At 44.8% G+C, this 15,276-nt stretch overlaps 1 protein-coding gene across 2 annotated transcripts in view; it reads left to right on the top strand.

Annotated features, from left to right (window-relative positions):
• The window catches only part of AOAH (acyloxyacyl hydrolase), a 132,910-nt gene that overhangs the window by 98,225 nt on the left and 19,409 nt on the right, over positions 1–15,276 (top strand). Inside the window, exons 14-16 of one of the 2 annotated variants that reach the window (XM_019726325.2) lie at positions 2,984–3,020; positions 3,785–3,859; positions 11,189–11,361. In XM_019726325.2, the coding sequence (XP_019581884.2) occupies positions 2,984–3,020; positions 3,785–3,859; positions 11,189–11,361 (285 nt within the window). The remainder of the gene's footprint in view (positions 1–2,983; positions 3,021–3,784; positions 3,860–11,188; positions 11,362–15,276) is intronic. The other variant, XM_074341003.1, reaches the window with a different exon arrangement.

The following is a 15,276-nucleotide window of genomic DNA, read 5'->3' as shown; positions in this document are numbered from 1 at the left end:
ACACCCCACAGTCTAAGAGCTCTCTTTCCTGCTCACATCTTCTAGTTCCGACTGCGTCTAAGTGTTTTCTGTAATTCTAGCAGCAGCCACAGCAAAATCAGTGGCTGAGAAGAAGTCCATATGCAGGAGAAGAAAGACAATAGAGGCTGGGAGGGAGAGACAGAAAATGTTGATGGGCCTGGCAAAAGAATCGCAGAACAGGAAAAGAGAATTAAGAAGAGAAAGTGAGGTGGGAATTACAAAAACTAATTACATAAAACTGCCATTTCCGAAAGGAAATGGAAATCCTGGAAGGTGCAACTTTGGAGCAAAGAAAATTCTGTGCTCATATGATGAATAGCCACCCGAAGAAGAAAAAATAAACATTTGGGTAAAGAAGAGTCGGCACTTCCTCTGTCCTGGAGCGGATGTTTGTAATTGCTATTTGAAAATCCACCACAACTGGTTGCCACTGGCCTGCCACCCTTGTCCTGGCATGTGGGTGGTGTGGCACAGGGGGAGGCTGACCACGTGGCATGCCATGACAGAGTTTCATTTTCATTTTCCTCAAGCTCAGTGGGTGACCTGCACCTCAAATTCCCAGGTGTTCTCTGGATAGCGAGAAAAATTATTGGCCTGACCTTGTCCTTCATTTCTTTTCCCCCCACTCACGGCTTGAGCTTTCATTACTTTTCATTTCTCATTAAGACGCCAATCAAAGAGTGAGAATTAAACACCTCTTGATTTAATATCTTACTGAAAACAGGAAGTTGAGCGTGTGGGGCTAGAACTGAATGAAGAACGCAGCTGGCAAGCTGAGCGCGCCGTTGTAGGGTGCCACACCAGCATCAACACTGCCCTGCTTCTCACCCCTCTGGAGAACAGTAGGGAGCGATCTCACACCCAGGAATACTTTGAGTCTCCACATTTAGGACTCAGTACTGTAAAATCCGGTACCTTCTCTGAGCCAAGATCATAGGCTCAAATCATGTTGGGTTTTCCTCTTTTCACGTACAGGCTTGGCTGTGCATTAAACCTTGCATGAGAACTCCATTTTGTGTCTACCCCACAGGTGCTACTCCTCAGGTATAGTGTTCATTCCCTACTGTGTGTCAGGCACACGGTAGGTGCTCAGCAAATGAATGGAGAGGGTGAATGAGCACACGCATGCTGAGAGGGACTGACTATTCATAATTTATATGCTCGTGTGCATATTTAATAATATCCTTCCTCACTGCAAAAAGGAAATAAAGACAGCATGGTGGTTTCTCAAAAGGATTAAACAGCGTTACCATATGGTCCAGCAATTTCAATTAGGTATGTACCTAAAAGAACTGAAAGTAGGGACCTAAACAAACCCTTCCACACTGGTGTTCACAGCAGCGTGATTCACTATAACCAAAAGGTGGGAACAATCCAAATGCCCATCAACAGATGAATGGATAAACACAATATGGAACGTAATTATTCAACTTTGAAAGGAAGGAAATTCTGACACATGCTCCCAATAGATGAACTTTGAAAACATCATGCTAAGTGAAATAAGCCAGACACAAAAAGACAAATATTGTATGATTCCACCTAGACGAGGTTCCTAAAATAGTTAAATTCATAGAAGCAGAAAGTAGAATGGTGTTATCAGAGGCTGGGGAGGCGTGAATGGGGAGTTATTCTTTCATGGGTACCAGCCTTCAACTGGGGATGTTGGAAAAATTCTGGAGCTGGATGGTGGTGATGGTTGCACAACAGTGTGAATGTATTTAATGCCACTGAATTGTACACTCAAAACAGGCTAATATGGTAACATTTATACATTGTATATTTTACCCCATCAAAAAAACGTAATTAAGCATTATTGATGTAAGGTACTAACATTCCTGAATCAGCCAAGAGAGCATCAACGCTGCCCATACAGCTTGCATCTAGTTGCATGTGACAAAGAGGCGGTCACCGCATGGTCACACAGCTTCAAGGGAACATGTGCCAGCATGCCCCTCACTGCAGTGCACTGCCCTCGTCCCATGTGGATCTGTAAGAACATACATTGGCTCTGTCATCAAATGTGCCTGCTCCCCGAGCTTCCACAGCTAGAAGTTACTGGAGATGCTTCCTTGTCGCTCGAGCTACCCCACCCACCTGAGGATTAACTCACTTATTACTGCAGACCAGCCTCCAAGGGACAAAAAACTCCCACTTGGGTTCACTCTTTCTAGACTCCAGCCTAGAGAAGCAATTTCACACGGCGCTTAATATTGCAGGCAGAAGGGAGAGGGCTTGAATTGCAGTTCTACAAAGTATTAGTTGTGTGGCTTTCGGCAAGTCACTTGAGTGGGCCTCAGTTTCCCCATCTATAAAATGGGGATCCTACGTGCCTATCTCACCCAGTTGTGCTAAGGCCTAAATGAACTAATAATATAAGTGCTTAACAGAGTATCTACAATCAAATGAGTATGCAAACAATGCCACTTTCACATAAGAGCTACATTACAGGTGGCAGCAGCGATGAGGGAGGGTGGCCATGTATGTCATTATAGGGGTTGAGCTGTATCAACCTTACACACTGAACCCTGCACAGGACAGCCAGCAGGAGGAACCTCAGTAGTGAGCAGGAACGCCAACAGGCGATTCATGGGGCTCTCTAGGGAGATGGGTAGTTCTCAAAGGATCCTTTTTCCTGTTCTCTCTTCCCTCTGGGTGCGTTCTCTCACTGGTGATAGATAGATACCTTTTTCTCACAGCTCCTAGAAAGCATCCTCATGCATGTTTAGGAACTCTCTTAAGACCTGTGAGTCCAAAGACTTTGGGGTTATATTAATATAAGGCCAAGTTGACATAAGACCCACTAAGGAGAGTTCCAAGGGGAAGTTGTTCTCATCAGCATGAGGGTGTGGACGACCTCTGATTGTACAATAATGCTTCCTCCATGATTTCAGTCAATCAGACTCTCACACTGACAGTGTTGAATTGAACTCACTAACTTTAATTATTAATTTTAATTATTCAGGTGCATCCTCCCAAAACCTGGAGAGATTTATAGAAAGGTAAGTGGAAGAGGGATGTAAGAAGTTGTTTTTAAATTAGATTTCTCATTTTGAAAAATGAATGAAAACTCTGTTGTCTAATCACTTCTACTGAGCAGCAGTAGCGTGCTAGTCACTTTGCAAACACTGGGAGATTATCCCTTTGTGGGCCAGTGAGCCCTGGAAGTGATTACTTTGCATAGGCCTTGAAGAAGTATCATAAAAATTCATGTGATGTGGATAAAACTGAGATCTGACCAAAGAATCTGAAAAAGACAAAAAGGAGTGTTTCATATTCCCGCTTTATGAACGAGAAAACAATTTTGTGCTCATTTTTTACTTAAAAGTAAGAAGCAAGAGCCTGGGTGCTCAGAACAGAAACTTTGAGAAACCCCTGATTTTTCAAAGTTAACTACAGGCTCACCACTGTCAGGAGGTCTTAATGAATCTGGACATACGTAACCCAGGTAATTCACCTGTGTTGATTGATGACAAGAGCTGTGAAAGATGCTAAGAAGGTGGTAGCGTATCCCCCTACTGGAGACTTCAATCCACTCTTTTCAATTCTATGCCTTTAGGTGGTCCTTCCCTGATGGGAAAGTGGGTTACAGACCATAGAGAAGATGGGGGAATGGGAACAGTGATACTACAATGAAAGAAAAGTAGCAAAAAGTTACCCAGAGGGTGGCCATACAAAGATTCTTTCACAGGCCCAGCCTGTGACATGGGTTACAAAGCTAGGTTTGCAAGTGTTTGACGTTCCGATTCCGTCTGTGGATTCTCAGTTTGTCCAGGAAAGAGCTGTTGGACCATCCAGCCATCGTCATATACGCCATGATTGGAAATGATGTCTGTGGCAGGTGAGTTACTGAGAAAGAAGGTTTCAAAAATTGTTTGACTCTGGGCTTCCACCTCTTCTCCACTCCATTCCCCTCCGTCACAGTAGCCGGCTGTTGAACTGAATTTCTCTACCTGAAGAAGTCCTAAACACACGCGAAATCAACGAATCCAACCCGTAAAGCTGAAAAACCCTTTTTTAAAAAAATCTGACCCCTGAATTCTTTACTCTGATTCATCAGTGGGTGTGCCACGATCAGTTCTGAGCGGTGTCACGAGAAATATACTCCTGCTATCCAAGCATCCAAGATGGAGAATCATGACTTTTTCAATAAAATAAGGCAGAATCCCAGCTACCCCAGGAGGACAGCTCCCTCATTCATATTTTCATATACTTGCTCACGTGGCAGAGATACCCTAGACTTAGAGTGCTTGCAAAGAAACTGCACATAATTCATGGCCAATCCTATTTATGCCCATGGCCCCTGGTAAGGAAGTGGTTTTGCTAACCTGCTACTAGCAGTAATGATCTCAAAATGTTGAATGCCTTAGTTTGGAAGGTTTCTCAAAATCTGTGTATATCCCTAAGAATATGCTACACATGTGAATGTCATCTGTCCTGTGATCAGGGCCAAAAAGAATAAAAAAGGTGACATCGGCTTTAGAACAACTCCCCAATAGCCACCCAGCTACCATTTTAGAAAACAGTAACGGAAAGCCAAGAGAAGTCACATGACTTGCCCAATTAATTGACTAGTGACAGAGCTGGACCCACCCCAAGTCGGGCTAGAAGCAGGCCGTCCTGCTCACTGCCCACCCATTGGTTTCCCTACTTCCCAGTTCAACCTTATTAACCTGTGCTTGCCCTCATGCTACACATGTGAACCTCCATGAGACACCTCATGTACACCTCCATGAGAGCCCTACAACTTACGGTGAAGGAGGTGTAGACCTAGCAGGGAAGTGAGTTCGGGTCAGGGGATACCACACTGTGATCCAGAGATGTTTATGTGCCAGACTCTGCCTTGGCACCCCCTAAGCTTGTTCACTGCTCTCCCCCAGAACCCCAAGTTTGCCAAGGCTACACGTTGGGCCCAAGTCTCAACCTCGGTGATAAACCACCTGGAACTCTCTGGTAAAGAGCAAATAGCCCCAAAACCTGCCAGGAGCCCAGAGCTACACCACTTTCTATGTCATCTCATCCCCACAGCAGCCAAGAGGCAAGTACAATGGTCCCCATTTTACAGATGAGGAAGCTGAGTGTCTGCAATGTGAAGGCCTTGCTTCCACTGTCTTGAGCAGCAAGGCTGACTGCCAAACCACGTTCCCTGATGAACTGCTGTGCTCTTTCTGTAGTCCACACAGGCCTGATTTACTTTCTTTTATGCATTCAGTGGTATGTATTGAGCACCTATGGTGTGCCAAGCTCCGTGCCAGGCTCAGGGATACATGGCAAGGAAGCCACAGTCCTTCACATCAAGCTGCTTATGGAACCTGGGTCAGATCAGCCCTGAGGGGACAGGAACAAACTGTCACACTGAGTCAAAAACACCTGCAGAGAGAGGCTTTGACTCCAAGAGCCAAAAATCCCTGGAGCTGACCTTCTCCAGTGGAACCTGCTTGCCTTTTCACAAAGCAGTCCACTCCTGCTTTTCTTTTCCCAAAGAGCCAAAGGGCAGGCAGCCATCAGCCTGAGACCTGTGCCAGCCTCTCCCCTGCCAGGATCTGGGCAAAGAAGCAGCAAGCATTTGGGGGAAAGAAGGAGTTGGCAGCGAGGGATGTCCCTGTGATGCCCACTTTGCAATGTCCTGTGGAGGGGGTAGAAAAATAAAGACAGATGGCAACTACACCTCCCCATCTGCCAGAATGTCAAGGTGGAGTGGATAACCCAAAATGAGCAAGTGATTTCATAAAAAGCTCACGCCAGCAATGAGTTGTGTAATAAGTCCATCCTGGAACAAGTTTGGGGATATTTGCTTGACTTTTCTCTTTTTTTTTTTTTTTGATGACGATGCTGTCTCTTTCCAAAATAATGCCAATGATGTGGTCTGACAATTAAGTTTAAGAACTTGTTGCAGCGATGTTGCTAGCCTTTTTTTATATCAGAGGGATTATTCATTATGAATCTGTACCAACTGGACAAACAGTTGACCAAGTTTATTATTTGGAAGTGCTGAAAAGGCTGTGTGAAAAAGTTAGACGACCTAAACTTTTCGCCAACAATTCATGGCTCTTGCATCACGACAATGCACCAGCTCACACGGCACTGTCTGTGAGGGAGTTTTTAGCCAGTAAACAAATAAGTGTATTGGAACACCCTCCCTGTTCACCTCATCTGGCCCCCAATGACTTCTTTCTTTACCCAAAGATAAAGGAAATATTGAAAGGAAGACATTTTGATGACATTCAGGACATCAAGGGTAATACGATGACAGCTCTGATGGCCACTCCAGAAAAAGAGTTCCAAAATTGCTTTGAAGGGTGGACTAGGAGCTGGCATCGGTGCACAGCTTCCCAAGGGGAATACTTTGAAGGTGACCATAGTGATATTCAGCAATGAGGTATTAGCACTTTTTCTAGGATTAATTTGCAAACTTAATTGTCAGACCCCATATATGCATCTCTCTCAATTCTCTAAATTCATGTAGTTATTCAGTAAATACTTGGTAAATGAATGAAGGTCATGATTAGAAGATAGCTCTTAGTGTCTGAAGTTCAAGAAACAGAGAAAATAATAGCGACAAACCTCACTTTTGCATTGTAACTATTCAATTTGGCCTAACCAGCTTCCTTGGACTTTTCTATCATTGCCCATGAAAGCATGTGCGTGATACAGAAGGAGAAAGATTCCAGGAAATGGGGCAAATGTGAGTGACCTACCGCTCCAGAACCTGAGGTCGCAGGGGAGCAATGGGAAACGGGAATGGCCTTCAGACCCTGAGATCATAAAGGGTGGTGACAACATTTCCCCAACATCCCAACACGCCAGCCCCGAAAACAACACCATCATTGCTGGAAATGTGATCGCATTATAAAAGCACCTAGCACTAGCCACACAAATTGACATGGTTCCATTTTCTATAGTGGACCTAGAAATTATAAACTGTATACTTTTCACACGAGAGAGCCAGGACCACACCACATAGGGTGTTTGTGTGCCCCGGGCCCTGAATATTTGTTTTTGCAACACCAGTGCTTCAGAAGTCGCCCCGGACGGCTGATTGGCGCTGCACTAAAGCGGTCAGCCAAGGTGCCGATGCACGGAGCCGGGGCTGCCCAGACACAACGCATCCTACCCAATCAAATGGCAGGAAACCCCCAGAAAAGGGAAAGGGTACAGCTGCTACTCAGAGGAATTTGCTCTCCCGGCCTCCTCCATGGAGGCCTGGTGGCCAAGGAAATGATAAGGAGTTTCCCACCCAGGCCACAGCCACGTAAGGGACCCAGGATCTCTATGCTTGGGGGAATATGGGCCCAGGAGTCCCCACTCCATTCCCAGGCTGTGTCAAGATGCTTCTTCGGGGGCATTGGGTGGAAGGTCCGTGATGTGATTACAACTGGCTGGCCTGAGGAAATGGGCTAATTCTATTACCTGGGTGTTTCGAAATTCAAATGCTAGCTGTGAGTGAGGAGGTCTGAGCTCTCAGTTATGACAGGTCTCAGGGCTTTCACTCTGGTTTTGGGAAACTTTTTCCACAGCAGGTTTCTCCGCATTTTCCACTTCCTTGCAAGGGGGCACCTCTCTCTGGTGTCAGCCAGGTGAAACCTGGTTGGAATACCTGCCTGGGTAATGAAATGATCACAGCCCTGTACCCAAATCATTAGGCATATTTTGCATGATCAGACACAATTCATTAGGACAAAGACAGGCCCTGAGCCCCCCAAGGGGCAAGGCTGTTTATCTGTTCCAGGCCCGGCCGTGTGTTCCTGACAGGTGTGAGAGCACAGCGGTGGGGCACCGACTTATCTCTCATTATGTTCCCTGGCGTAAGCGTTGTGCCCCCCAGGCCAGTTCTCCTCTGTAAACTTGGCAAACCCTTCACTTCTCCATCTGAGTGACTGCCAGGAGCTTGCTGGCGTGTGAAGGGGGATACAGGGCACCGAGATGGATAGGCAAAGCCAGGATGGCGAAGTGGCCCTGACACTGGGCTCCAGGACACCTGAAAAAGGGTTAGACGCTCCCAGCTCAACCCATTCAGCCTTTGACTGACACCAATGAAGGCCTAGGAGGCGTTTCCCAAACCACTGGGACTCTCGGGTCACCAATGTACTAGAACTAACAGATCAAACTGGCGTTGAGAAGCCAGAAGGCATCTTCTACGGCGTCTAGAAGGGCTGCTCCTCCATCTGTCACTTACACCCTTTTGCCCTTGTCTGAGCTAAGAATTGGTTAATTTTGCCATGCACATAGGGTTTTACGACACACGTGTAAATTAAGTGGCTTTACACGATGGGGCAAAGATGATGGGAAACCATTTCATTAGCAGCACCAAGGCTTCCGTCGTGATCTCACGGAGTCATTAGCCATTTTGGCTGTGCTTGCTTAATTTGGGGGGGTGCCCCTTTCAGAAGTACGAATTAGCTCAGATTCTTTGTTTATCATCACGGTTGTGTCTCTAACCAAAAAATAATCATCAAATAGGGGGTCAGGGAGACTTTCTCCGTCTTAATTCATCTTGATTGCATGTGGTTGGAGAGACAGCTCAGACCTTCTCCAAGTTAACCAATCGTGAGAGTTTGATGCATTTGCAGCCAGATTTTTTCTATGCAAATTCTAATTTACATATTTATTAATATTCATTGAAATTAAATAATTGTGCTTACTGCTCTGCCATTTGTTCTTTTCGATAAACAACACTTTTTAGCAGTCCTTCCGTGCTAATACACACAGATTACTTCATTCTTTTTTATTTTATCGAGGTGAAGTTCACATAATGTAACATTAATCATCTTACAGTGAACAATGAGTCAGTGGCATTTAGTGCACTCAGGATGTTGAGCAACAATCACCTACATCTAGTTGCTCCGTTCTTTTTAACAGCAGCATAGCATTCTACGGCATGGATTTCCTACAATGTATGCAGGCAGGCTTTTTAGCTTTTTCCAGTTTTATACTATTCCAAGCAGTGTTGCAATTTGTATGTACATTTGTGGAAATTTTACTATAGAACAACTTTCTGAAGGTCAAATTTCAAGGTCAAGAGTAAGTCAACTTCAAATTTTGATACATTTTGAAAAAGTCCCTGCAAAATTATATTGACAATGTCCTTTTAGGACCTCCCTTAAAAGTAAGAATGGTAGATATCCCTGGGGACCTCTTTCTGTCCCGTCTTGCCATGTCACTTATGCCTTGGGTCCAGCCTGTATGTAACGGACTTACTTTTCCTGGTTTGAAATCTGTATTAAGTTCCCCAGGGCTCCTGTAACATAGTACCACAAACTGGATGACTTGAAGGAACAGAAATTTATTCTCTCTCAGTTCTGGAGGTTAGAAGTCCAGAATCAAGTGCCATGCTCCCTCTGAAGAGTCTAGGGGAAAATCTTTCCTTGTCTTTCATGCTTCTGGTGGCTTCTATCCACCCTTGGCATTCCTTGGCTTGTGGCAGCATAACTCCATCCTCTGCCTCCATATTCACATGACCTTCTTCCCTGTGTGTGTCTGTGTGTCCTCTCCTCGTCTTATAAGGACACTAGTATTGGAGTTAGCGCCCACCCTAATACAATATAACCTCATCTTAACTAATTACATCTGCTCCAAATAAGGTCATATTCTGAGGGATGCTATGCAACCCATTATAGGATTATTCCAAACTTTGGAATTGTAAGGACTCAAAATAGAAAACAAGTTATAGCATTATTCCATTCAGGATAACATCAGGCAGTTTAGAGCCTCGAGTAGATGAGAACCTTAGAGAATCCATACTATCAGGTAAGTACAGGTTAGTACTTAATTTGAACTTGAGGTGTTCCTGAAAGTGTGGCCAAAAGTCAAATATGCAAAAAAAATGAACAATAATAGACTTATGTAGTAAAGCCAAAAAATATTCTAACATCCCTATTTACACCTTGCCTTGTAAGGTGGAAGGAAGGAAGGAAGGAAGGAAGGAAGGAAGGAAGGAAGGAAGGAAGGAAGGAAGGAAGGAAGGAAGGAAGGAAGGAAAGAAGGAAGGAAAAAAAAAGAAATTTACGAGTAATTTTCAACAGTGTATTTGTAGAATATATTTATTTGTACATTACTTATATTTGCTTTTTTCCAAACCAAAGTCAACCAGCTTAAATTAAAAAAATGTCTGATTGAAACTAAAAATTTGCTACTTTCAGCTCACTTGTGATTTCCATCTTTGTCTTAAATTCTTTGATTTTTAGGCCCATGCTCTTGTAACTACTTTCAAAACTTTCTTTTCCTTTTCTCACTAACTTTTATGAAACAAGAAGAGAAAAATATAATTTAAAATTTCAAATATCCTCTATAGAGCACAAGCACTACTACCGTGTTTCCCCGAAAATAAGACCTAACTGGAAAATAAGGCCTAGCATGATTTTTCAGGATGACATCCTCTGAGCATAAGCCCTAATGTGTCTTTTGGAGCAAACACTAATATAAGACCTGGTCTTATTTTGGGGGAATACAGTATGAAAAGAAAGACATTAATGCAAAATGGAATTGCCTGTTGGCAGATAGCATTACAGGGATATAGCCTGAAATAGCAGTCTATCAAGAAATTCATGAAGGTTCAAATTCGGTGTAAAAAGGAAGGATACATTGTGGACCCATAATGTAACTTCATTTCTCCGTGAAATTCTGTTTCCCTGACTGTAGTATATGTGGAAAGTCTTAAAGACCAAGTTGCAGACCTCAAAGTGTCAAACAAATGCTAATCAACACCAGACTCCTTTGATTCCATTCACTGCGTGTGTCAGTCAGGATAGGTGAGGTGATGCTACAGGATCACACAGTCCCTAAAATCTTCATAGAATAAAGCAACAAACCTTTACTTCTGACTCACACGACATATCTATCAAAAATCATCATGTGACTGTTCTAGGACTCAGACTGGTGAAGTAACTGCTATGTAGAACATTGCCCAGACCCATGGCAAAGAAAAAGAGCATTCTAGAAGCTCTCATTCCACCAAACATGACATACGTCATTTCTTCTTACAACCCATAGGCAGACCAGCCACATGGCCCACCCAACCACAAGGGAGACAGGAAGCCAAGAATACTTTGCAAATAGCACCATAACCACCCAGGGAGGGCGGAGAAAGGGGTTTCAGGGGGCAGGTATTTTATATTTGCATGCATCTATCCTTGTAGTCTACTAAGATGTTTTCTGTTTATTTTACCAACAGGAAGATTGACCCGGTCCCAGAAATGACCACTCCTGAGCAATTCTATTCCAAAGTCATGGAGTCTCTGAAGTTCCTAAATTCCCACCTGCCGAATGGGAGCCACGTTATTTTATACGGCTTACCTGATGGAGGCTTTCTCTGGGATCATTTGCACGACAGATATCATCCTCTCGGTATCAGTTTGAAGATACTTTTACTCTTTAACAATGTCCATGTATATCTAGTTCAAATATATATAGTTCACATTATATAGGAATACACCTAAAATACCATCACAGTACATAGATCAGAACTAATGAAGGGAAGAGCCCCCAGGGCCAGGATCTAAAGGTCAGTATTCAAAGGTGGGCAGAATCAGATCCAAAGACAGAAAAAGCAGAAGTATTTTATGAAGAATCAGGACAAACTGAAAAGTAAGAGTTTAAATCAGGAAACTCTTTTAACTGAAGGTAAAATCTAGAAGGAGCTGACGAAGCCCAAATGAAAAAGAGACCGAAAGCCCTGGTCAAAGGAAAGGATTTCTCTGAACTTCAGTGACGAGTGCCCCCTGGTGGCCAGATAGAATTCTGTAGCTGACGGTCATCCAGAGGGTTTGCCCCTGCTTCTATGCTCTCTTGGATTCCTGGGCTCTGAAGTGCTTTAAAGATCCCCCAGATGCTTCTGATAGCACCTCTAGCACTCCAGATGCATTACGCTGTAAAAGCAGTAGGCAGGGCTGCCATGCTAATCTATAATACACCCCTGTGAGATAGACGTTTTCATTAATTCCATGTTATAGATGAATAAACTAAGGCTCAGAGAGGTTAGGTAGCTTGCCAAATGTTGCACAGCTCATTGTATATGTAAGCTGGGTGTAGCATGCCTCTTCTTTGTGTGTTTTGGAGGACCAGGTTCCCAGCTCACTCCTGCCAGGATGTGACTCCCTCCCTCCCAGCACCTGTCCTCTTCGGCCATGTTTGAGAGTCACTTACCCAGCCAGTGTCTGGCTGCCAAAGGCTCTGACAGACCCAGTCTCTACCGCTAATTAAAATTCCTGGCGAGAAATGGATAGTCTTTTTGAGGAATTACCCAAGAGTAAGTTTCACACATTAGGATACTACTTACATAAGATCTTTTGAGAAAGGGCAGCTTTGACCAGTGAGGAGTTCTCTCAGACACCATCTGTGAGGAAGGCACCCTTTCCATAAATATGTCCGAGATAGCTATTATGTGCTCTGGGGGTAAAGATGACACTAAGACGGAGTCCACGTCCTCAAGGAGAGAGAAAAGACAACTCCGCTAGGGGAAAGAGTATATAGCTCCTGACAGTGAAATTCCTAAGTGTCAGTGACACTGGCATGAGCCATGAGCATCCTGGGAGCTGTCCCCAGGGCAGACCACGATCCAGAGGTCAGGGGTTTCCCGCTACAAATAAGCCTGCCCGTAGGCCTTCCTTGAAAGTTCTCTGCCACAAAGATTGAAGAACAACTTTGTCTTACCCCAATCACTGTTAAACTTAAAACGTAATGTATTTTAAAATATATTGTAGTGTCCCTTAACTTATGTCCTATCACTGGCTTCCCCCCAGTCTGAATTCATGTGGTTTTACTAAGTTTTAGTACCCCAGATCGTATTTCATGGACGTGTGATTGATCTTTGTTAATACCTGATAGCTTTTATGGGGCCTAAAATTTCATTTATGGTCCCAGCATTCAATAAATACCAAAGACCCTGCCCTAAAGAACTTACAAACGACTGAGACACACTCTGCTGCTCTAGCCGGCTGGGGTAGAACATGCCCTTTTGTCTTCAGAGGGAGCATATGACACCCACTGGGCAGCCAGTGCCCCACCCACCCCCCATGTGCGCACACACACACATGGGGGGCCACTTACAATTCCTGGCCACTGCAGGACAGTCCTTCTGTCTTGGTCATTCTTGACCAGCTTTCCTCACCAGATTTGCTTTCTGACCAGGGAGTCACAGCCACTGCCTCTTTACAGGTATGACATGTAGGGAGAATCAGTCTTTTTTAATTTTCTTCACAAGTTTTATTTTAACTTTAATAGCATCTTGAGATGCTATTAATTTCTTTTTTTTTAGGATCATAAGTTCGGGTTGCACAGTAGTTTTCTTATGACTAATTTTTTTAAATTTATTGGGGTGACAATTGTTAGTAAAATTACATAGATTTCAGGTGTACAATTCTGTATTACATCATCTATAAATCCCATTTTGTGTTCACCGCCCAGAGTCAGTTCTCCTTCCATCACCATATATTTGATCCCCTTACCCTCATCTCCCACCCCCCAACCCCCCTAGGATCAGTTTTTATACTCAGACTCCTCAAAAAGCAACAATACCATTAAAGTAACAGGGATAAAAGGTAACACTTAAAAAGAAAGAGTAAGTGGCAAACTGACCGTGCCAACAAGAGGAGAAAAACATAAGAACTCTTTGTTCTCTTCTCTTTCTCTAAGCCGTAAGCCCATCACGAGCATCCCCACTGACCCTCCACGTGACCAGCCCCAGTCACCCTAACCGCTAACAGGCGAGAGGGGAAACCAACTCTTCACAGCTTTCCCAGTTACCTTCTAACCACACCGAACATGCCCTTATCCTGTGCAGCAGACCGACCTACTCACACTAAGATTTTCCCTTGATTAGCCTGGTCCAACTGGAGCCCATGCCAGAGGGCAGGGAGAGAGAGGGGAAGGGACAGGACTGGGAGAAGGCCCAGGGGGACGGCACGCCTTGTGGGCTCATCTGAGCTTGCTGGTACCTCAGCTGTAGGGCAGCAGGAAGAGGGGAATAAGCTGGGATAAAACAAGATTTTGACTGGGCTTAACCCCCAGTGGGGATCCAGCAGATGAGTCCCCAGAATCCAGGAGCAGGACAAGCTTCAATCCCTCTGGATAGGCTTGAAGGTAGGAAAGGGGAAGGTCCCAGAGTGCTACTTAGGGTCAGGCATGAGGTGCCACCTCCCCCAGGTTGAAGAAACTTCAGCCACTGGGCAGGGGAAAGAGAGAAAGGACACCTCTCCGGGAGAGAGGACTCAGCAGGACCAAGCAGGGTGTCAGGGTCCCAGCCAAGCTACCTAAAGTTTATTATGAGGCCGTGGTTCCAACAAGATGGTGGAGGGACGGCTGCAGGTCAGGGGCCGTCCCAGGAGGGGACCAGAGCCAAGTCAGCCAGGTACAAGGAGAACCGAGGGTGCACAGTGCAGGCTGGATGTGTCAGTCACTGAAGCTGGGTTGGGCTGAGATACGTAGGGACACATACAGAGAGAAGACAAATTATAACACACACACACACACACACACACACACACACACACGAGGGAAAGAAACCTCAGTGGTGAAAAGCAGGATCTTGGGGAAAGGTAGAGCTCAGGGCCCCATGATGAGCCCATAAAGTGAAAGCAAGGACAGAAGCCAGTGGTTTGGGATTCATCTGAAATGTAAAGACGCAGACATGTGTGGGGAGCAGCCGAGGCGTGGTGTGTCACTGTGACTTTAATGGTGATAATCAGCCTGTAGTTTTCCAGTTGTGGGATTCACTCACCCACACCGAGAGATAATGTATTTCTCCTCTATGACAAGAAAATTGAATCTACCTAGCAGTCTAACTGATCTGAAACATAAGTGAAAAATAAGACTGTGTTCTATCACCTTCAATCTTTCTCTCTGCTCAGAGATAGGGCCTATTATTTTCCTTTATTTTTTTTCGAGCGTGAGAGAAGTATTAATGGATAAGAACTCAGTGATTCACCCCTGAGCTTTGGGAGAGCCTGGATTTTGTGTCTCTACCACAGCACGAAAGCTGAATATGCTCGGGGGTGGGTATGCTGTAAGGGGGGAAAGAGAGGGGAGACACTGAGAAGAGGGAACAACCCCACCCCACCCCGTACCCCAGAGTCTGTGTTTGGAAAAGCTCTGGATGAACTTGCATGTGGCATTCACTGCCTTGATTCTTAGGCACCACCGTGACTTGCACCTAAACAGTAAGTGTACAGCATATCTACTATTTGGGACTCAAATAACACTTCCACTGGGCCATGCAGGGATTTACTCTGCGGACCTCCCCGCTCCAATGGCTGCCCAAGCACT

Source organism: Rhinolophus sinicus, linkage group LG09 (genome assembly GCF_036562045.2).
Source record: "Rhinolophus sinicus isolate RSC01 linkage group LG09, ASM3656204v1, whole genome shotgun sequence".
Taxonomy (NCBI): Eukaryota; Metazoa; Chordata; class Mammalia; order Chiroptera; family Rhinolophidae; genus Rhinolophus; species Rhinolophus sinicus.
The sequence above is the reverse complement of the archived record's forward strand: the minus strand, read 5'-3'. Positions and strand labels throughout refer to the sequence as shown.